The sequence below is a fragment of the Capricornis sumatraensis genome, chromosome 9 (assembly GCF_032405125.1).
Source record: "Capricornis sumatraensis isolate serow.1 chromosome 9, serow.2, whole genome shotgun sequence".
NCBI classification, from domain to species: domain Eukaryota; kingdom Metazoa; phylum Chordata; class Mammalia; order Artiodactyla; family Bovidae; genus Capricornis; species Capricornis sumatraensis.
The window spans coordinates 11,717,587-11,739,623 of record NC_091077.1 but is presented as its reverse complement, the minus strand read 5'-3'; the positions used below and the strand labels follow the sequence as shown (position 1 = coordinate 11,739,623).

Here is a 22,037-nt window from a genome sequence, read left to right as displayed (position 1 = left end):
TACGGCGTCTGGTGAGAGCCCTCTTCCAGATTCATAGATGGCTGCCTCCTTATTGTGCCCTCGCATTGTAACTTTTGGTGACAGCCTAATCTTGTCCCTATAAGTGTAAAAGTCTTGATGACCATCTGGGCACATAGGACAAACGTCTTGGTGGGTGCCACACAGCTGTGGGCGAGTGTGACTGTAGGAATGCTTGAGACCGCAAGACTGTCCTTGAAATCTACAGCTGTGGATAAGCATGACTGTGACCTTGTGTCTGGGGGTGACAGGTCTCCTGCACCTAGGTGCCAATGTGTCCTTGTGCCTACTCCCTGTTCCATTGGGTGACTGTGGCTGTGTCCTCTGTTGGGCTGTGGCCACATCCCTGGGACTGCACTCTGAGCGTGAAGCCAGCCTGTTTCCCTGTGACATTGGGTCTCTGTGTCTATGATTATTGCTCATGCTCCCCTGACTGTATGACATCGTGACAGCATTTCTTTTAAAGATTTTCTTTCATTGTGGACCATTTTTTTTGTTGTTGTTCTTCAACAAAAACTTTTATTTGTAATGGGAGGATAATTGCTTTACAGTATTGGATTGGTTTCTGCCATACATCAGCATGAATCAGCCATAAGCATATGCATATGTCTTCTCCCTCTTGATCCTTCCCTCCCACCCCATCCCGCCCCTCTAGGCTGTCATAGAGCACTGGTGTGAGCTGCCTGCGCCATACGGCAAATCCCCACTGGCTGGCTGTGCCCCATGTGCTGGTGTATAGATGGCAGTGCTCCTCTCTCTGTCCGTCCCACTCTCCTTCCCCCACTGTGTCCACAAGGCCTCACTGAATTTGCCGCAACACTGCCTCCATTCCATGCCTTGATTCCCCGGCTGTGAGGCACGTGGGACCCTCACCCCCCAACCAGGGAGCAAATCTGTACCGCCTGCCCTGGAAGGCGAAGTCCTGACCACTGGACCACCGGGGAGGTCCCGTGCTGGCATTTCTTTGCCTGCCCCTGTGCCTTATCTGTGTGGCAGTGTGCCTGTGTTGCCGTGATCCTCCCTGGGCTGGAATTGGAGCCCTGGGAGTTTTGCCATTGTGTGACTCTGTCCCGACTCAATGGATGTGAGTTTGGGTGAACTCCAGGAGTTGGTGATGGACAGGGAGGCCTGGCATGCTGCGGTTCATGAGGTCGCAAAGAGTCGGACACGACTGAGCGACTGAACTGACTGACTGACTCTGTCCCATTAGGGTGTTTATGTTTCGTGACTTTCCCTCTGTCCCTGTGACACTGTCCTTTTGCTGGGAGTTTGACAAGGTGTATAGGGCTTCCTGGAGAAGGCAATGGCACCCCATTCCAGTACTCTTGGCTGGAAAATCCCATGGATGGAGGAGCCTGGTAGGCTGCAGTCCATGGGGTCGCTAAGAGTTGGACATGACTGAGTGACTTCACTTTCACTTTTCACTTTCATGCATTGGAGAAGGCAATGGCAACCCACTCCAGTGTTCTTGCCTGGAGAATCTCAGGGATGGGGGAGCCTGGCTGCCATCTCTGGGGTTGCACAGTCAGACATGACTGAAGTGACTTAGCAGCAGCAGCAGCAGCAGCAGCTGCATAGGGCTTCCCAGGTGGCGCTAGTGGTAAAGAACCCACCTGCCAATGCGGAAGACGTAAGAACTGCAGGTTCGATTCCTGGGTTGGGAAGATCCCCTGGAGAAGGGAATGGCACCCTACTCTGGTATTCTTGCCTGGAGAATCCCATGGCCAGAGGAACCTGGTGGGCTACAGTCCATGGGGTTGCACAGAGTCGGACACGACTGAAACGATAGCACATAGCGCAGCACAGACAAGGTATATACCTGTGTCTATAATATCAGTCTTACCCCTGTGTGGCAGTGTGACGGCATCTCTGTAAGAGTGTGTGGGTATGTGTGTTCTAAGGCCTGCACTAGTGACAAAGTGACAATGCCACTGTCACCCTCTAAGTGACAGTCTGATGACATCTATCTGACACCATTCCTGTTCCTCCAGCTACGTTCTATTTCATGGTGTGGGTGGTCACCATTCATTCACTCAGACCCCTACTAGAGGAAATGAGGTATCTTCCAATCTTTTGCTCTTAAAAAAAAAAGGCTATGAATAACCACGTATAATACATATATCAAGGGAAATTTCCTGGCAGTCTAGTGGTTAGGACTCTGCACTTCCACTGCAGGGGAGGGGGGGGGTGCAATTCAGTTCCTAGTCAGGGAACTAAGATCCCATATGCTGCATGGTATGGCCAAACAAAAACAAAAACAACATATATCAAGTGCAAAGTTGTTTCTATGGGATAAAGTACCTGAACTGGGATTGCTAAATCAAAAGGTACATACATTTATAATTCTGACAGAAATCACCAAACTGCCTCCATTGGTTGGAAAGCAACTTGTGTTCCCATCAGCAACGTATCTGTTCTTAAATGTGTGTTTTATTTTTATTTATTTATTTGGCTGCATTGAGTCTTAGTTGGGGCACACAGGATCTTCATTGCATCATGTGGGGTCTTTCCTTGCGGTGCACAGACTCTCCAGTTGTGGTGCGCAGGCTCAGTAGTTGCAGGGACATGGGCTTAGTTGCTCCGGAGCATATGGGATCTTAGTCCCCTCACCAGGGATCGAACCTTCATCCACTGCAGTGGAAGGCAGATTCTTAACTGCTGGACCACCAGGGAAGTTCCCTAAGTATGTGTTGTGTGTCTGTGTGTAAGACTGCCCCTGGGTGGCAGCTTAACTACATCCCTGGGACTGGTTCTGTGGGGGATGGCGTCTGGATAAAAGAGCGACAGCATCCGGGTGCATGTGTGGCTGTCTGCCCATGGGTGACAGTGTGACTGTCCCCATGACCCCCTATCTTGGGAGGGAGTGATGCTTGTTGACGGCTATCTGTCCCTGGCCAGTGCCTGTACTACAGATGGCTGCATGTCTCTAGAACCAGGATGGTTGGAGACAGCCCGGGGCTCAGGCTGGCCTCACTGCCTCGTGTCTCACGCCCACAGGGAGTCCGGACCTGGGGGCAGTGGAGCTGCGCATCGAGGAGCTGCGTCACCACTTCCGAGTGGAGCACGCGGTGGCCGAGGGCGCCAAGAACGTGCTGCGCCTGCTCAGCGCCGCCAAGGCTCCGGACCGCAAAGCCGTCAGCGAGGTGAGGGGCGGGGCGTCGACCCGGAGAGGTGGGGCTTCAGCAAGGGATGGGGACTCCTGTTTCAAGTCGGACCCAGATGATTGGAGGGCTGGGGCTTCCGGGGAGGAGCTCCAGGTGGGACTTAGCGGGCCTGGGGAGGGGCGCGCCGGATCCCGTCCCCAGCCCGGCCAGGCTTCTCCCACCTCAGGCCCAGGAGAAGCTGACCGACTCCAACCAGAAGCTGGGGCTGCTTCGGGAGGCGCTGGAGCGGCGGCTTGGGGAGCTACCCGCTGACCACCCGAAGGGGCGGCTGCTGCGCGAGGAGCTCGCCGCGGCTTCCTCCGCAGCCTTTAGCGCCCGCCTGGCCGGGCCGTTCCCCGCCACGCACTACAGCACCCTGAGCAAGCCTGCGCCACTCACAGGTGGGTCCCTACACCACCCGCGTCCTCCCCCGCTTCCACCCCAAATCAGGACCTCACCCCCCTAGCTCTAGACTCCTGCCCCTCTGAGCCCCCAGCCCCAAACCTGCAACTGGGATCTTCATTCTCCCCAGTCCTGGACTCCCATCCCACTGTCCCCTCCCTTCTCCATTCATCCCAACCCTGTAGCCCTGGGCCCCATTTCCCCACGCCAGACAGACCCATGGACCCTAGACTTCCTACCCCACCTTGCCCTCCCAGAGACTCTTGCCCTTGTCTCCCCATCCTTGATCCCTGGGTGGGAAGATTCCCTGGAGATGGAAATGGCAACCCACTCTAGTATTCTTGCCTGGGAGATTCCATGGACAGAGGAGCCTGGTAGTCTGTAGTCCATGAGGTCGCAAAAGAGTCAGACACAGCTGAGTGACTAAACAGCAGCAACAACAGTCCCATCCCCACCATGAAGGGGCGGCTGTCTACTTTCTCCAGCCAGAGTCCTCGATTTCAGTCTCATAGTCCCTCACTCTCAGAATCCTCAGCCCTGAACCTCTGACCCCCCCCACCCCCAGACTAGCCAGCCCCTCCCTTCTTAGATCCGTCAGCCACTACCTCCCCAGACCAGTCCCATCATAGACCCCAGCCCCAGTGTCAGATCTCAGACTAGCCTACCGAATCCTACCCTGGACCCCTCCAGTCCTACCTGGCTCACCACCGCCTGGACTTCCGGCCTGCACTCTGAACTGCTCTACTGTCACTAAACCTCAGCATCTAGAGCCCGTCCCCAGACTGCCCCACCCCTCCCCCTTGTCCCCTGTTTCTCTCTTCTGGACACAGCCATCTCTGCAGCAGACCCCCTGCCTCACCCCGATTGTCCCTCACCAACTCCCCCTTGCACGCTGGCCACTTCTGCACATGCCCACTGCACCTGCAACCCTTGTCCTGCCCCAGATGTAACCCACCCCATGAGCCTGCCCCTCTCTCAGGGACCCTGGAGGTGCGTGTGGTGGGCTGCAGAGACCTTCCAGAGACCATCCCTTGGAACCCTTCACCTTCGGTGGGGGGGCCTGGGACCCCTGACAGCCGCACCCCCTTCCTGAGCCGCCCAGCCCGAGGTCTTTACAGCCGAACCGGAAGTCTCAGTGGCAGGAGCAGCCTCAAAGCTGAAGCCGAGAACACCAGTGAGTGGCACTGATGTCCGGGAGGGATGAGGTGGGGTAGGCTGGGGGTGGTTCCTGATTTCCCACGTTGGTAGCATTCTGAAAAAGTCGTTCATCACACTCTTTAGGATGGATACTGTAAAATAGAACACGGTGAAATAACAGGTGTTAGGGAGGATGTGGAGAAGCTGGAAGGCTGCTACGCTGTTGGTGGGGATGTAAAATTGTGTGGCCACCGTGGAAAGCAGCATGGCAGGTCCTCACATAATGAAACATAGAACTACCATAGATCTAGTATTCCTACTCCAAAGAGTTGGAAGCCGGATCTCAAAGAGCTTTTGGTATACACCCATGTTCATAGCAGCGTTATTCACAGTGGTCAAAAGGCAGAAGCAACCCAGTGTCTGTTGATGGATGAATGGATAAACAAATTGTGGTCCATCCACACAGTGGATTCCAGAGAAGTCTATTCTATACAAGTGGATTCTATTCTATACAAATATATCTATAACGATGGTAAATTTTATGTTACGAGTTTTACCACAATGTGAAAAGAAGTGAATACACACGTTTAAAAGTATGAGTAAAAGAAGAATAACACTAAAGTAACTGCCTATGTTGCCACTACCCAGGTCAAGAAATAGAATCCTCTGGATTTTTCAGCCTTAAAAAAGGACATTCTGAAACATGCCACAACATGGATGAACTTGAGTACATCAGTGAAATAAACCAGCTGTAAAATGACAAGTGGGCTTCCCTGGTGGCTCAGTGGTAAAGAATCCGCCTGCCAGTGCAGGAGACACGAGTTTGATCCCGGAGTTGGGGAGATTCCCCCGAGAAGAAAATGACAACCCACTCCAGTATCCTTGCCTGGGAAATCCCATGGACAGAGAAGCCTGGTGGGCTACAGTCCATGGGGTCACAAAAGAGTTGGATATGACTTAGCAGCTGAGCATGAGGGATACTACTTGTCTTTTTGTTGTTGTTTAGTCCCTAAGTTGTGTCCGACTCTTTTGCGACCCCATGAACTGTAACCCGCCAGACTCCTCTGTCCGTGGGATTTCCCAGGCAAGAAAGCTGGAGCAAGTTGCCATTTCCTTCTCCGAGGGATCTTCCCAACCCAGGGAGTGAATCCCTGTGTTCAACCCATGTGCCTGTGCCTCCTGCGTTGGCAGGCAGATTCTTTACCACTGAGCCACCTGGGAAGCCGACAAGTAGTGTAGGATTCAATATACGAAGTATCTACGTTGGTTACATTCATAGAGTTGGAAAGAATAGTGGTTGCTAGTGGTTGAGGGGGAGGCGAAATGGAGAGTTATTGTTTACCGGGGACAGAGTTTCAGTTGGGAAAGATGAAGAGTTCTGGAGATGACAGTGGTGATGATTACACAACAGTATAAACGTACTTGGTACCACTGAGCTGTATACTTGATAATGATGGTAAATTTTATGTGAGTTTTGCCACAATGTGAAAAGAAACGAATGCACACGTGTAAAAGTATGAATAAAAGAAGAATGACAGTAGAGTAACCGCCTGTGTTACCACCACCCAGGTCAAGAAATAGAATTCTCTGGAAGCCCTCTCATGCCCCCTCCTCAATTCCAGCCCCTTCCTCTGTCCTAGAGGTAGCTACTCTCCTCACTCTTACCACTATCATTGCCTCGCTTTTCTTTGTAGTTTAAGCGCCCATGTACCATCTCAAAGCAATGCAGTTTAATTTGCCTGTGTTTGAACTGCACATATGTGGAATCATACAGAATGTATTCCATGGAAACGGCTTCTTTTATTCAACATTGTGTGGGAGATTTATTCATACCGTTGCATGAAATTATACTTCATTCATTTTTAGCCCGGTTTAATTGTGTTAGACTGAGCCATATCAGATTGCTGTCTTTTTTTTTTTTTTAGGTAAAAAATAGTTGCATATAAGAGATTTCATGGTTTAGCTAATAACCCTATATTACCATGTATATGTTAATTCATAGGCAGATGTTCTAGTTTAGAGCTGTTACGTAAGCATTATATCTATGCATCTCCCAATGTATACTTGCTGGCATTTTTTTAGATTGAATACTTAGGAATATATTGCTGGAATTTATATATAGAATAAAAGTGAATTTGGATCCCTGCCTCACACCACACACCAAAATCAACTGGAGATGGATTGAAGGGCTTAATGTGAAAGGCAGGACTGTAGAGCTTGGTCAGATAGCATAGCAGAATATTATAGGGGAAGAGAGGATTTCTTTATTAATAAGATATAAGAGATTACCCTCCTCCCCAGAATCTCCTGACAGCCTCCCCCCACCCCTGTTCCAGATGAGGTGAGCACTGTGCTCAAGCTGGATAACACAGTGGTGGGACAGACATCCTGGAAGCCATGTGGCCCCAACGCCTGGGACCAGAGCTTTACCCTGGAACTGGAGAGGGTGAGTTAGGTGGGCGAGTGAGAGGGCTGGGAGGAGGAGGGACCTGGGGCCTCAGGCACCCCAAGTGACAGCCCTCTTCTTCCCTGAGGCACGGGAATTGGAGTTGGCTGTGTTCTGGCGGGACCAGCGGGGCCTGTGTGCCCTCAAATTCCTGAAGTTGGAGGATTTCCTGGACAACGAGAGGCATGAGGTGCAGCTGGACATGGAACCTCAGGGCTGCCTGCTGGCTGAGGTACAGCCTGACTCCCACCCTGAGAAAATGTGTTTTTTTTTTTTCGGCTGTGCTGGGTCTTTGTTGCTGCTCAGGCTAGTCTTGAGTTGCAGCGCAGGTGGGTTTCTAAATGCATTGGCTTTTCTTGTGGAACACGGGTTCTAGGGTGCATGGCCTTCACTAATTGCAGGATACGGGCTCAATAGTTACCGCTCCTGGGCTCCAGAGCACAGGCTTAGCAGTGGTACACGGGCCTAGTTGCTCTGCGGCATGTGGGATCTTCCCGGACCAGGGATCGAACACATGTCTCCTGCCTTGGCAGGCGGATTCTTCACCGCCAAGCCACCAGGAAAGCCCAGAAAAATGCTTTTTGTGTCTCTTTCTCCTGGTTTTCTAGAAGGGGAAGATGTGTTTTCCCCTTAGTCTCTGAACCTTGATAGGAAAGTACATTTAATTAGTCCCATGGTGCATGACTAAAGTTGGGATTGGTTTCATTCTGAAACAAGAAATTAAAAAAAGAATAGCAAAATGTCAAGCCAGAAAAGAAAAGCAAAACCAAGCAACGTAAGATGGGGATTGCTATGAGAGCCACAGCTGAGCAGAGAGATTCCTTCCCCAGTGCTGTTGGGTTAGGGTCCTCATCAGGGGAGCCCGCCCCCGCCCCTTGGCACTATGGACGTTTGGGCTGGATAAGTCTTGGTTGCAGGACTGCTGTATGTACTGTAGGGTGCTGAGTGCTGAGTCACATCCCTGGTCCCCACCCACGGGATGCCAGTAGCAACCCCGCACAAGTTGTGACAACTAAAAATGCCTCCAGACATGGCTAGCGGCCCCTCATTGAGAGCCCATAGTCTAAATGACGTTCCTAGCTGACCCCTTGTCGCATGGCCAAGCCCTTTCCTAAGTGCTCTGCTGGCACTGACTTATAAATCCTCACCAAGAACCCGTGCAGGAGGGACCGTTACTGGTTACGTTTGACAGAGGAGGAAACTGAGACACAGAAAGAAACTCACTGGACCCTTCATTTAACCAGAATTATTCTAGAAATTCTTTAAATTTGCCCTTAAAATACTAATGTACCCTGTTTTATGTATTGGGCTGAACAGGAAGTTCGTTTGGGTTTTCTCATAAGATCTTATAGAAACTCGAAAAAACTTTTTGGCCAACCCAACACACACACACACACACACACAGACACACACACATATACAAATTGCTTTCCTGGTAGCTCTGATGATAAAGAATCCTCCTGTAATGCAGGAGACCTGGGTTCAATCCCTGGGTTGGAAAGATCCCCTGGAGAAAAAAATGGCAACCCATTCCAGTACTCTAGCCTGGAGAGTTCTATGGGCAAAGGAGCCTTGTGGGTTACAGTCCATGGGGTCACAAACAGTCAGACACAACTGAGTGACTAACACTTTGATTTCACGTGTGTGTGTGTGCATACATATATGTATGTATGTATGTTTAGATATATCTCCCCATGTCCTTAACCCTAGGGGAAAAGTCTTTTTTTTTTTCATTTTGCTGCTTGCTTAGATTTTTTTAAGTTTATTATTTATTTTGGCTTTGCTGGGTCTTCATTGCAGCTTTCAGGCTTCTCTAGTTGTGGTGCCTGGGCTCTAGAGTGCTTGGGTTCAGTCGTTGTAACTTGTAGACTTGATTGCCATCTGTGGGATCTGAGTTTCCTGACCAGGGATCGAACCTGGGCCCCCTGCATTGAGAGTGTGGAGTCTTATCCATTGGACCACCAGGAAAGTCCCCACCACTTGCTTAGTTTTTTAAATACCAGTTTTCTTTGCAAAAAGATCAGACCATGTGAAAAAGAAACAGAATTCCCAGTGTATGCATGCTAAGTCGCTTCAGTCGCATCCTGCTCTTTGCGATGCTATGGACTCAAGCCCACCAGGCTCCTCTGTCCATGGGATTCTCCGGCCGAGAATACTGGAGTGTGTTGCCATGCCCTCCTCCAGAGAATCTTCCTGACCCGGGGATCAAACCTGCAGCTCTTATGTCTCTGGCATTGGCAGACGGGTTCTTTACCATTAGTTCAACCTGGGAAACCCTAGTATAAAAAATTCCCAGTGCACAGTATTTAAAAAAAAAACGGCTGTATTATTAACTCTGTTTTCAGGAATGGGATAAATATCAAGAGAGTCATTGGGTTCAAGTGAGTTTAAAGATTAACCTGAAAGAAGCTTTTCCTTGGCTGTGAAAGTCGTTCACTTGTGTCTGACTCTCTGCGACCCCATGGACTATATAGTCCATGGAATTCTCCAGGCCAGAATACTGGAGTGGGTAGCCTATCCCTTCTCCAGTGAATCTTCCCGACCCAGGAGTCGAACCAAGGTCTCCTGCATTGCAGGTGGATTTTTTACCAGCTGAGCTACCAGGGAAGCCTCTAGATACCAAAAGTCTACATTACTCTTAAGTTTTCACTAGAAAATGCTTTCAAAATTTTAAAACATTAGTCACTTTTCAGTAATTTCTAACTAATTCACTAATTCCTAAAAATATTTAGAAAAATTCTTGAAATAGTCAAGGGCTATCTTACTATCTGGGTGAAAATTCTTACATGATCTCGTAATCCAGGACCACAGAAGGAAAGGCGCAGAGAAGAACTGACTTCACACGGCAGGGCCATGAAATTATTCTTCTGTTAGGAAGACTGTCCAAAACCCAAGTGGATAATAGTGGTGGGTGGCCAGGGGTAAGAGTTCTGAGGCAGTCCTGCTTGTCTTCAAGATTTACTTACTATTTTTTTTTTAAGAAAGATTGTTGTTTCTTTTTAAAAAAATGTTACTTGTTTTCATTTTTGTCTTGGCTGAGTCTTTGTTGCTGCTCGGGCTCTTCTCTAGTTGTGGCGGGCGGGCTTCTCATCGCCGTGGCTTCTCTAGTGACGGAGCGCGGGCTCTGGAGCACCGGCTCAGTAGTTGCGGCTCATGGGCTTAGCTGCTCGGCGGCAAGTGGGATCTGCCTGGATCAGCAATTGAATCTGTCTCCTGCATTGGCAGGCGGGTTCTTTACCACGGGAGAAGCCCCCAAGGTTTACTTAGAACATTCTCTTTTGTTCTCCCCAAAGCACCATCCTGTAGAACCTTCTGCAGTTCTGTTGTCTCTGAGCCTACAATAGTTGAGTTCTGTCGTAGATGGAATTGTTCCGTGTCTGTGTCCTCCTATATAGTAGCCGTTAGCCTCTTGAAGTCTGGCTAGTGTGACTGGGGGACTGACGTTTTCAGTCAGCTTACATTTTACTTCATTTCAGTAGCCACACGTGGCTAGAGGTGACCAGATCGGGGACACCCATAAAGTCACACGGTTCTATGACTTCAACACCTTCCAGAAGATGTGATGCAGTTGGGAGAATTCCACGAGACCAGTGGTTTCCCCACATGAGTAGACACCAGCATCATCACCTGGAAGGCTTGCTAGAACACACACTGCTGGGCTCCACCCCCAGGGTTTCTGATTCAGTGGGTCCAGGGTGGGTGGAGGTGCTGAGAATCTCCCTTTCCAGCAGGTTCCCAGGTGATGCTGGTGATGCTGGTCTGTGAGCACAGGTGGGGAGGTGGGACGCTAAAGGAAGGGTAGTTCCCATTTGCTGGAGTCGTCTGTAGGTCTTGTTGGATCAGAGCTGCTCCCCACCCCTAGAACAGGGCCTGCTTGCCTGCCTGCTTCTTGCTTTTCCAGGGTGGCTTTCAAGAGGTGGTCCTGTCAAAGGATGGATTGGCTTTGTGACCCCTTAATACGCTGCATGGTACTCTGTGGTTGGATGCGATGCCACAGTGACTGGAACCCTGGAAACGTACGGGTGTGCACGCCTATGACCCTGAGGCTTCCCCCAGTGAGATGCTAGAGTAGGGCCAGGGTCCTCACGCCAGCCCCTCCCCTCAGGTCACCTTCCGCAACCCTGTCATTGAGAGGATCCCCCGGCTCCGACGACAGAAGAAGATCTTCTCCAAGCAGCAAGGTGAGGGGATGAACCGGGGCAGGGCAGAGACCAGGGTTGCCGTGCGTGTCATGGAGGCTAACGTCCACCCCCACGCCGCCCTTCCCCAGGGAAGGCATTTCAGCGTGCTAGGCAGATGAACATCGACGTCGCCACCTGGGTACGGCTGCTCCGCAGGCTCATCCCCAACGCCACGGCCACTGGTACCTTCAGCCCGGGGGCTTCACCAGGACCTGAGGCTCGGTCCACAGGGTAAGTGGGGGGCGGGGCCCTGGGAGACCCGCTGCCCCGGCTGCTTTCCCGGGTGCCGGGTCTTAGATGGACCCTCCTTCCTTGTACCGCAGTGATGTATCTGTGGAGAAGCTGAACCTTGGGGTTGAGACAGACAGCTCACCCCAGAAGAGCCCTCTGGGTCCTCCTTCCAGCCCATCCAGTCTGGTGAGCACCCCACCTTGGCCCAGCTCGAGTTCCAAGCTCTCGCCAGGAACTTCCTTGGTCACACAGCTTATCTCTCCCAGAACTAGGGTCTCATTTTCTATCCCAGACAAACACATGAGCTTGGGAGCCAGGCCACCTGGGCCCCACTCCTTCTCTGTTGCCTCCTGTCTGTGTGACCCATGCCAAGCCACTTCACCTCTTCGCGCTTAGCGCACCGCTCTGTAAAACGGTCAAGTTTAAAACTCATGTCGATGACAGGAGTCAGGTTAGTGGCTTCCTCTGGGCAGTTTGTTGACAGGAGAACAGACTCAGGAGAGCCTGCCAGCGTGATGAAAATGTTCTGAAGCTTGATCCAGGTCAGAGGGCAAGTACACTGTTTCTGGAAAGGACCATATCGTCAGTATCTTCAGCTTTGTGGGTCATATGGGTCACAGTGATGACTCGTCAGTACTGCTCTCACAGAAAGCAGCAACGTGTGATACAGACACGAAGGGGTGTGACTGTGCACGGGGAAAGCCTTGTGGTCATATCCCTTTCAGGAATCATGAGCTATTTTTCTTCTTTTGATTTTTCTCAACCCTTTAAAAACATAAAAATGATTCTTAGCTTACAGACTGTACAAAACACGGAGTTTACCAACCCCTGGTCTAGCTCACAGGCATCTGGTTAGACACATGTGTAAGAGCTGGTCCCATTACCCACCCCACTGAATGCATTTTATACCTCATTTTGTAAAAAATGGCAGCAATAATAATATATGCTTCATGGCATTAAATGAGATCATTAAATAGATGAATTCGGCAAAAAAAAAAAAAAAAAAAAATCCAAAAGTTGAATAACACTGAATGCTGGAGAGGATGCCGGAGAACAGGCAGGCAGTCAGTGGGAGGCGTGTGAATCACTACATCTTCTTGGGAGGGCAGGCTGGTTGAGTTAAAAATGGGTGTTATCTTGACCTAGATGTTCCACTCCTGGACATCTGTGATGGCCATTCACATACATGCACACAAAAAATGCTTGAATGAGTATGAAATACATCTAGAAAGGTACCCATGATATCATTAACAGCAGCTGGCTCTGGGGAGAGCAGCCGGGGCAGGAAAAACTGCATTTCCTACTGTATACCTGTTTGCACTGTTTGAACTTTTAAAACTATATAATGGGGAATGATGGACCAGTAGATAAATTTTCTCCAACTTAAACTTTTAATTTTGATGCTTCATTATATATTCATATGATGTAAAGAATTAGGTTGTTCCATAAGGCTGTTGCCAATAAAGGCAATAAGTTAGAAGTATTGGAGCTTCAGCAACAGTCCTCCCAATGACTGTTTAGGGTTGATTTCCTTTAGGATTGACTGGTTTGATCTCCTTGCTGTCCAGGGGACTCTCAAGAGTCTTTTCTAGCACAGTTCAAAGGCATCGGTTATTCAGCCCTCAGCCTTCCTTATGGTCCAGGTCTCACGTCTGTACATGACTCTTGGAAAACCCATAGTTTTGACTATACAGACACGAGAAGTCAGATTGGAGATGGGTCATATCCATTGTGGTTATGGGTTATTGTACTCTGACCTCCTCTCTCTGTCACAGAGTTCTCCGATCCAGGCAACTACGACCACTCCCGAGCTGCCTTTGGAGACCCAGGAGACGCCAGGCCCCACGCTGTGCAGGTGACACCCCTCCCCTGGCCACCACCCACCACCCCTGGCCACTGTCCCTTCCCCACCAGTCCCGTCTTTCTGCAGCCCTCTGAGGAAGTCACCCCTGACCCTCGAGGATTTCAAGTTCCTGGCAGTGCTGGGCCGAGGTCACTTTGGGAAGGTGAGGTATGGGGGCTAAGGAGTTAGGGGGCTGGAGGTCCACACCCCCAGGTCCTTAGACTGGCCACTAAGGGCACCCCTGTGACCACTGTGGTTTCAGGTGCTGCTCTCTGAATTCCGGCCCAGTGGGGAGCTGTTCGCCATCAAGGCTTTGAAGAAAGGGGACATTGTGGCCCGAGACGAGGTGGAGAGGTGGGGAGCCTGCTCATACCCTCTGAGAACATCAGTCTTCTCTTCTGGGAAGTGGGAGACCAAGCACTCCCTTCCTGGGAGCTGCTGTGAGAATGATTCATAACGATCATTCCTGCTTATTAAGCTAGTTCTCGCTGAGTTGCTAAGTCGTGTCTGACTCTTTTGCGACCCCGTGTAGCCCACCAGGCTCCTCTGTCCATGGGATTTCCCAGGCAAGGATACTGGAGTGGGTTGCCACTTCCTCCTCCAGGGGATCTTCCCGACCCAGGGATCGAACCCGGGTCTCCTGCATCGCAGGTAGTCTCTTGCATTCAGGCATATTCTTTTACCGACTGAGCCACCAGTATTTCGTGACTATTAGCAAGCACCCATCATGTCCTTTACATTCCTCTAAGAAGTCAACACTGTTATGGTCCCAGTTCTGAGGGTGCAGAGAAATTGGGCAAATTGCCCAAGGTCACATAGCTAGTAAGCAGCAGGTCTGGGATTTGAACTTAGGGACTTGGGTTCTGAAGCCTGTGCTGTTAATGGTGCCATGTACCGTTTGGGGTCAGGACCCTGAGTTCAAGTCCTGCCTCTGCTACAGATGTGCATAGAAACCTGGGAGTGTTCACTTTGCCCTCTGAACCTCAGCCTCCCCATCTATAAAAGGGGAGTAAGCCTTCCTTGCAGGGTTGCTGGGTGGATTGAATGGGAGGATGCCTCTAAATCATTCTGCAGAGCCCAGTAGAGGCACTGAGATAGTCCTAGTCCTCTTGACATCCTTTTATTAACCAGGAATCCGACTTAAATAGGCTTAAGCAAATAGAAGAATTTATTGCTCTGGATCAGAAAAGTCCACGGGTGGACTACCTTCAGGCATGGCTGTATCCAGGTGCTGAGTTGACATCTCTCACTTCTGCTTTTATCTTTGTGGTCTTTGCTTGTACTCCTCTCACAGGGTCAGAGATATCTCCTACTTTAGCACTTTAAGGCTCATCTGCCAGCTTTGGCCCTTCTCCCTTATTTATCCAGCAGAAATCTTGAGTTTGAATCCATTGGCTTGGCTTGCCCATTCATGAACCAATTCCTGGCCTGGGAGATGGGGTGCTCTGAAGGGAAGTAACAGTTCCCCTGGTGGTTTCCCAAAAGGAAGTCAGGGACTGTTACTAGGACAATGCATGGATTCTGAGTGCCTCTTGAGCAGGTTCAGACGCATTAAGCAACTTGCCCAAGTGTGCACAGCCATTCAAGGCCCTTGAGCAAACATCTGATGATTGAAGACTAGGGAAGGACGGGAGTCAGGGGTAGTGAGCTGCTGCCTTCTCTGACCACGCCCCCCTCCCCCCTGCCCTGCCCAGCCTGATGTGTGAGAAGCGGATCTTGGCAGCTGTGACCAACGCGGGACACCCCTTTCTGGTGAACCTGTTTGGCTGTTTCCAGACGCCGGAGCATGTATGCTTCGTGATGGAGTACTCGGCTGGCGGGGACCTGATGCTGCACATCCACAGTGATGTGTTCTCGGAGCCCCGTGCTGTGTGAGCCTGGCACCCTGCCTCCCCACACCTGCTGGAGTTGCGGGGGACTGCGGGGGACCGCGGGGGGGTTGATGATGTGGGAGTCTTCTGTGACCCTCCTACCTTGCCTGGAGACCCGGCTCCCTCATACCAGCCTCTCTCTGCAGCTTTTATTCGGCCTGTGTGGTGCTGGGGCTGCAGTTTCTCCACGAACACAAGATTGTCTACAGGTGTGTGTGCGTGTGTGTGTGCGCGTGTGCGTTCACACCTGTGGGCTCGTGCATACATGCACATACCCGCTCTGCCCACTGGCGGGCCCTCAGGCTTCAGGCAGAACCCACATCCCACTCATCCCTCCTTATATTCTTCCACCCCCTCTCACAGGGACCTGAAGTTGGACAATTTGCTTCTGGACACCGAGGGCTATGTCAAGATTGCAGACTTTGGTCTCTGCAAGGAGGGTGAGGGGGCGGTTCGGATCTGCGGGGCTGACTTCTGGGGTTCAGACAGAGAGGGGAGGTAATGGAGCCCCCCAGCCCCACCTGGCTTACCCCTGCTGGGTTCTTAGGGCTGGCTGTCTAGACCACCCCATGCTGGGCTGGGCTAGAGCTGTGACTTCCCCCATAACCTTACGTGGCCTTGCTGATCCCCCAGGGATGGGCTATGGGGACCGGACCAGCACTTTCTGCGGGACCCCGGAGTTCCTGGCGCCTGAGGTGCTGACGGACACGTCGTACACTCGGGCTGTGGACTGGTGGGGACTGGGCGTGTTGCTCTATGAGATGCTGGTTGGTGAGGTGAGATCCCAGGCGGCTCCACCCTGCCTGTCCCTGGTAACCCTGCGTGTGTGCTGGTGAGGTGGGAGGGTTGTTTAATCACTAAGTCATGCCCAACTCTTTGTGACACTGTGGACTGTAGCCTGCCAAGTTCCTCTGCCCATGGGATTTTCCAGGCAAGGACACAGGAGTGGGTTGCCATTTCCTTCTCCAGGGAATCTTCTGACCCAGAGATCAAACCCGCGTCTCCTGCATTGGCAGGCGGGTTCTTTGCCGCTGATCCAGTAGGGGAGCCAGTAGGGGGAGGTTGTCAGATTCACCCTCCACTGTGGGCTGTCTGATTGAGGACAGGTAGCTCTGCCTCCTTGGCCTCAGTTTCTGCATCTGTAAATTGGGGTCCTTCCCCTGCCAAGTGAGCTGTGTCAAAGTACAGCTGGAGCCCTGGGTGAATGGAACCAGGTGCAGTATGGTCAGAGGGGCCTAATTCATCCACGCTCTCCTTGTCCCAGTCCCCATTCCCAGGGGACGACGAGGAGGAGGTATTTGACAGCATTGTCAACGATGAGGTTCGCTACCCCCGCTTCCTGTCAGCTGAAGCCATTGGCATCATGCGCAGGGTAAGGACCCCTGCCCAACTCGGGGTGAGCCAGGGGAAGTGACCCTGGGGCTGGGAAGGGGAACACTGACACGGAACTCCCTCCACCCAGCTGCTGCGGAGGAATCCAGAGCGCAGGTTGGGATCCAGCGAGAGGGACGCTGAGGATGTGAAAAAACAGCCTTTCTTCAGGGTGAAGTCTCCCACCCCCAGGACCCATTCCCCCATGCCCAAGACCTAGTGGCTTCACTTCCAACGTGGTTACCTCCCCTCAACACCCACCTGCCTTTGCTTCCTCACATTTACCCCCACTGACCTTCCTACACCCACCCAAGTTAACTGCAGGCTGGCCTGTTGGGGAGCGCTGCTCTGTGTATGAGCCCAGCTGCCCCTCCTCCCCATACACTCATACTGTAACCCTTCCTGAGCCCCCAGGATGCCCCCCACCCCTACCTCTGTCGTGTGACTCTATGTTGATTCTCAAAAAACCAGACTCAGGTCGCAAGGAGCAGACCCTCCTGTGGTCTGTCCAGTGCCTCCCCTGGTGACCTCTCCCCTCTCCTCGCCCTGCAGACCCTGGGCTGGGATGCCCTGCTGGCCCGGCGCCTGCCGCCGCCTTTCGTACCCACGCTGGCCGGCCGCACTGATGTCAGCAATTTCGACGAGGAATTCACAGGGGAGGCCCCCACGCTGAGCCCACCCCGCGACGCACGGCCCCTCACGGCCACGGAACAGGCGGCCTTCCGGGACTTCGACTTTGTGGCCGGGAGCTGCTAGCCCCCTCCCCTGCCCCTGCCCTCACCGAGCTGTTAGTTTTTAAAAAGGCCTTTGGGGTTTGCCCCATCCATGCATCCTGTTTTCTTTTTGCGCACAGTGATGATGGGGGCGGGGAGGAGTGCTTGGAGGTGGGAAGAGTTGGGAAGGGAAGCAATGGGTGACTGGGGTGTAGGAGTGATGGGGAGATGCCCTGGTCGGGGGTCATATGAAGAGGGGCCAAGGGATGGTGGAGACTCAGGCCTGTGACTGGTGGAGAGCCTAGGTGGGCTGCAATGGGAGAGGGTTCAGAGTTGTGTAGAGGCCCGTGATGGGGCGTGGCTTGTGGTAGGGACTTGGGGTTGTGTTGGGGGAGCTCAGGGCCACGATGAGCGAATGGTTGTGCGAGTCACTCCTGATGGCGGCAGGGGCGACTAGCGTCCCCAGACCCTCTTGCTCTGCTCCCAGCGGAGCTCCCCAGGACTGCGACCATGGCGTTTTGCGCATGTTCCCATGACTCCCGCTCTGCGTCTCTATGCCCCCGCGTGGCAAGTTCAAGAACTGCACACCCCGGAGGCGTACACAGCGCCTCTGCCGCCTCCGCGAGGCTACCAGGGTGCTGCAGCCCGGACAGGACCCACCGCCCTGGGCTTGTCCGCAAAAAGATTTCATTCCCCGAAGTCTCTGCGCTGCGGACCTGAGGCCGGTCCCGGGTGGTCTGGCTTAGACGCCGGATGTGCCTAAAAGGAACTGAGGCCACTGTGCCGAGAACTGCGCAGCGAGCTGGCCTCCCAAGTGCTCCTGGTTAGGCCCAGCCCTCCATGGCTGCCCTTGGAGCCTGCCCTTGAAGGCAGCAGGCGAAGCAGTTGGCGAAGCACTGCTTGGCGCAGCAAGATGTACACCCAGGGGTCCAGAATCTGGTTCCACGAGGCGAGGCGCACGGCCAAAAACAGCGGCCGCTGCAGGGAGCTGGAACCCCAGCCTGCGACAGCCAGCACCACCACCACCTGCAGGAAAAGGTGGTGTGAGCGGTGGGGCGGTGTAAGAAAAGGGGTCTAGGGAAGGGTAGGGTTGGGATGGGTGGGAGCGTGCCTGGGAAGTAAGGGGGCTGTGAGGAGGGACGCAATGTAAAAGTAAGTGCGAGTCTTAATTGGGAAGGAGCTGTGGAGGGGGGGGCGGGGCGGGAAGCGGGACCTTACAGAGGATGGCAGAAGCAAAGGCATTCATTGGGTGTGCGCTCAGGCGAGAAAGAAGCCCCAGATATCCCAAAGGACAGAGGATGGAAGAAAAGGCTTCCCTGGTGCCTCAGTGGTAAAGAATCAGCTTGCCAGTGCAGGAAACGCAGGTTTGATCCCTGGTCTGGAAAGATTTCCCACATGCCAGCTGGGAGGCTGAGCCAGAGCACCACAGCTGCTGAGCCTGTGCTCTGGAGCCTGGAAGCTGCAACTGTTGAGCCCACATGCCTCTACTACTGAAGACTATGCATCTTAGAGCCCGCACTGGACAAAAAGACACTGGGCAAAAGAGAAGCCTGCACACCAGGATGAGAGGAAAAGCCCGAGAAGCAACTAACACCCAGCACGGCCAAAAATAAAATTATAGGGAAACAAAGGAAAGAGGTGGTGATGCTAGAAGGGAGCTAGGGAGTGAAGGCACTTAGGAGGGTGGGCTTGGAAGGGGAGGCTTGCCTGGATCCGGTGACCTATACAGAGCCCAGGAAGGAGTAAGACAAGGGGCCCGGAAAGAGGGGGATGTCAGAGGGAGAGAGCAAAGGGTGGACTCTGGCAGGTGGGGGCAAGAGGGCAGAGTCCTAGTTGGGTCAGGAAGAAAGGACTTGGGATGGAAAAGGGTGGGAGGGGTCATGGAGGGCGTGGGAAGGAGCAGGGTTGGAGTGGACCTGTGCGCCTCTCACCAGCAAGGGACTCCAGCAGATACACGACACCACCATGATGCCTACGAGCTGGCCCACCATCTCCACGTCGTGTGCGCGGGCTCTGCGCGAGGAGCCACGGCCCGGAGAGCCGCCCGGGGCGGCGGAGGCCGAAGCAACGGACGAGGCGGACGAAGCGGAGGCCGAGCGGGGTCCACGCCCTCCCCAGTGACGGCGGCTGTCGGGGCCTCCTCCGGCTGGGAACTGCCGTCGAGAGCGGCGGCGCCGCCAACGGGCGCGCAGCAGGGCCAGGCCGCTGAGCGTGTTGCACAGGAGCGCGGCGAGCAACGAAGCCAAGCCAAGGCCCGCGAAGAGGCCGGCGAGCAGCGCCTGGCGCCAGCCTCCCCCCGGGCCCAGCCCGATGAAGCACCACGTGCCGGGGTACTGCAGCTCATAGCGGCCTACGCGCGCCAGTGGCAGCAGAGCCACGGCCAAGGCCACGGCGGCCAGCGCTGCCAGAGCCAGCCGCGCACGGGCCACCGAGACGCGGGCTGCGTGCAACAGCGGCCGCGTGACGCCCACCCAGCGCTCCACGGCCATGCCGCAGCCCAGCAGCAGCGGGCACAGGCCGAAGAAGACCATGCAGCCGCCCAGGAAGTGGCAGGCGCCGCCGGCTGGGGCGCGCCCCGCCGCGTACAGGCGCAGCACCAGCGCCCCGGGGATCACGTGGCCCGCCAGGTCGGTGGCCAGCAGGCTGGCGACGAACAGCAGGAAAGTGGCTGCTGAGCGACGGCGCCGCAGGCGGCCCGCGGCCTGCGCCAGAAGCCCCAGTGCCAGCACGTTGGACACAGCGCCCAGCGTCATGGAGAAGATGGGCAGCGCGGGCGATGCGCCCGCCAGGCCCAACGGTGGTCCGGCGGACGTGTTGGGGGCCCCGGGTGCCGTGCACGTGGTCGCCTCACCCGCCAGGCTCAGGTTGAGGGGCCCGCAGGGGCTCATGTCAGGTGCTGGGGGTGGGGCTGGGAAGAGGAGAGGAGGGGCAGGTGAAGTCCCGCCGGGTTGGCCTGGACCAGCTGGTTTTCCCCTCCCAGATCATCCCGACCCGTTTGACTTCCTAAGAGTTCTCTTAGGGACCCTGTACCCATGGCAACTCTAAATGCCTCTGGCTGCCCCACGCCTGATTCAGTTCTCCTCCGCTGCCCCCAATCGGCCGATCTCTCACTCCCGGCCCCAGTCGGCCCACACTGCACCCCTTCTCTGATCATCAGGGGTCACCTGGCTTCAATTCACCTGTCTCCAACCCCACTTCTGAGCCTTCCCCACCCACCTGACACCCACCTTCCATTTTGACACCACCACAAATTCCTGGGCCCCCAGCCCTCTCTGATAACCATTAACCCATTTCTGATCCCAGGGGCCCACCTGACCTCATTGCCCCATCTCTAACCATCACCCTTTACTCTGGCCCCACCCTACATGCTCACAGCCCACCTCTCGCACCATGGGCACATCGCTTCCCCCCACACTTTCCCCGGGCCATATCCCTGTCCCCTCAGCCCCCATCTTTGTCCCCATCACTCCATTTCTGTCCTCAAGGCCCCATCTCTGTGCCTACAGACCTGCCCCTTCGGCACCTCTCGCCTGTCCTCAGAGCCCCAGCCCTGCGCCCCACACTCCCATCTCCAAGCTCCCCTGCTGTCTCCCGCCCAGGCCCTACCTCTGACCACTGCTGCCACCCCCTGGATGCCCAGCTTCCTCCTGCTGGCTCCCTGCCCCCTGCCCCAGAGGCCTCAAGGCTGACCCATCACCATCCATTCCTTGATACCCCCTGGTGAGGGCTGAGAGGGCAGAACTGCTAGGTCTTCTGGAGAGGCTGGACAGAGGATAAGATCAACTGGGACAGACAGACAGGCTGAGAGTCAACACAGGAAGCACAGGCTTGGGGAGCCGCATCCTTCCATGCCTGCCTCCCCCACTGACGGTCTTTGGGCCCAAGCCTTCTTACCCGGTGCTGCCTCGGATGCAGGGTCCCCATTGCCTGCCGTTTGGCCCCTGCCGCCCCGCTGCTCCGCTGCCCAGCTGCACCCCAGCCTGCTGCGCCCGAGCTCTCCGGCAGGCCGCTCCCTCCCCCCTCCCTCCCTCCCGGGGCGGCTCCTCCGCTCCCTGCCTCCTCCCGCTGCCCACTCCAGCCTCCAGGGGCCGTTCCACTCGGTGTATGCCTTCGGGGGACCTGGGTTGGCAGGGACCACCACCCCCCCACACTCCTGGCAATGGTTAGGGACCACTCCCAGACCTTAGCTCCCCTCCTGAGGAAGTGGGGGCCTCCAGGAAGTTGGCCTGTCCTCCCTGCCCCGTGACCCTCTTCCCCTGGTGGGACGGGAGCAGCCCCCTTCCCCGCCCCCCAGGCGTGGGCCTCTTGCCTGCCTCATTAATAAAGCGGATAAAATCTAAACACTGGAAAATGTGAGTGTCGCCCAGGGCAGGCGGGGGCGGCTTAGGGGGGCTGCCGCTACCCCCAGCAGGGCTGCGAGGTGGGAAAGCAAGCCCTGAGTGGGGCCAGCAGCAGCCCCTTGCCCTGCCAGAGCCTTCCTGCTGCTGGGTGGGTGGTGGTGGGCAGAGCCTTGGGTAGACCAGCTTGGATCAGGTCCAGCCAGCCTAGGAGATCCGCCCATTATTTACACAGGGGCTTAAAGCCCAGGCGTGCAGCCAGTCATCCCCCAGGAAGGGAGAGGGAGGAGGAGGCTGAAGCGGGGGCAGGGGGACCAGGAGGTGTGGTGACCAGTAGGCCGTCT

At 54.4% G+C, this 22,037-nt stretch overlaps 2 protein-coding genes across 3 annotated transcripts in view; one reads left to right on the top strand and one right to left on the bottom strand.

Annotated features, from left to right (window-relative positions):
• The window catches only part of PKN1 (protein kinase N1), a 28,772-nt gene extending 11,336 nt beyond the window's left edge, over positions 1-17,436 (top strand). For both annotated transcript variants that reach the window (XM_068981223.1, XM_068981222.1), the window contains exons 5-22: positions 3,016-3,161; positions 3,349-3,562; positions 4,543-4,737; positions 7,037-7,146; positions 7,235-7,378; positions 11,252-11,327; positions 11,417-11,558; positions 11,651-11,744; positions 13,334-13,413; positions 13,489-13,564; positions 13,664-13,755; positions 15,096-15,272; positions 15,419-15,481; positions 15,636-15,712; positions 15,906-16,048; positions 16,537-16,644; positions 16,735-16,815; positions 17,196-17,436. In XM_068981223.1, coding sequence (XP_068837324.1) covers positions 3,016-3,161; positions 3,349-3,562; positions 4,543-4,737; positions 7,037-7,146; positions 7,235-7,378; positions 11,252-11,327; positions 11,417-11,558; positions 11,651-11,744; positions 13,334-13,413; positions 13,489-13,564; positions 13,664-13,755; positions 15,096-15,272; positions 15,419-15,481; positions 15,636-15,712; positions 15,906-16,048; positions 16,537-16,644; positions 16,735-16,815; positions 17,196-17,399 — 2,222 coding nt within the window. In that variant the 3' untranslated portion in view covers positions 17,400-17,436. The remainder of the gene's footprint in view (positions 1-3,015; positions 3,162-3,348; positions 3,563-4,542; positions 4,738-7,036; positions 7,147-7,234; positions 7,379-11,251; positions 11,328-11,416; positions 11,559-11,650; positions 11,745-13,333; positions 13,414-13,488; positions 13,565-13,663; positions 13,756-15,095; positions 15,273-15,418; positions 15,482-15,635; positions 15,713-15,905; positions 16,049-16,536; positions 16,645-16,734; positions 16,816-17,195) is intronic.
• A 679-nt stretch (positions 17,437-18,115) lies between these two features.
• Positions 18,116-20,244, bottom strand: PTGER1 (prostaglandin E receptor 1). The gene is made up of 2 exons (XM_068981392.1): positions 19,288-20,244; positions 18,116-18,382 (listed from the first exon to the last, which is right to left on the bottom strand). Exons 1-2 carry the CDS (start codon positions 20,242-20,244, stop codon positions 18,116-18,118), a joined length of 1,224 nt encoding a protein of 407 aa, XP_068837493.1.
• Between the last annotated feature and the right edge of the window lie 1,793 nt (positions 20,245-22,037).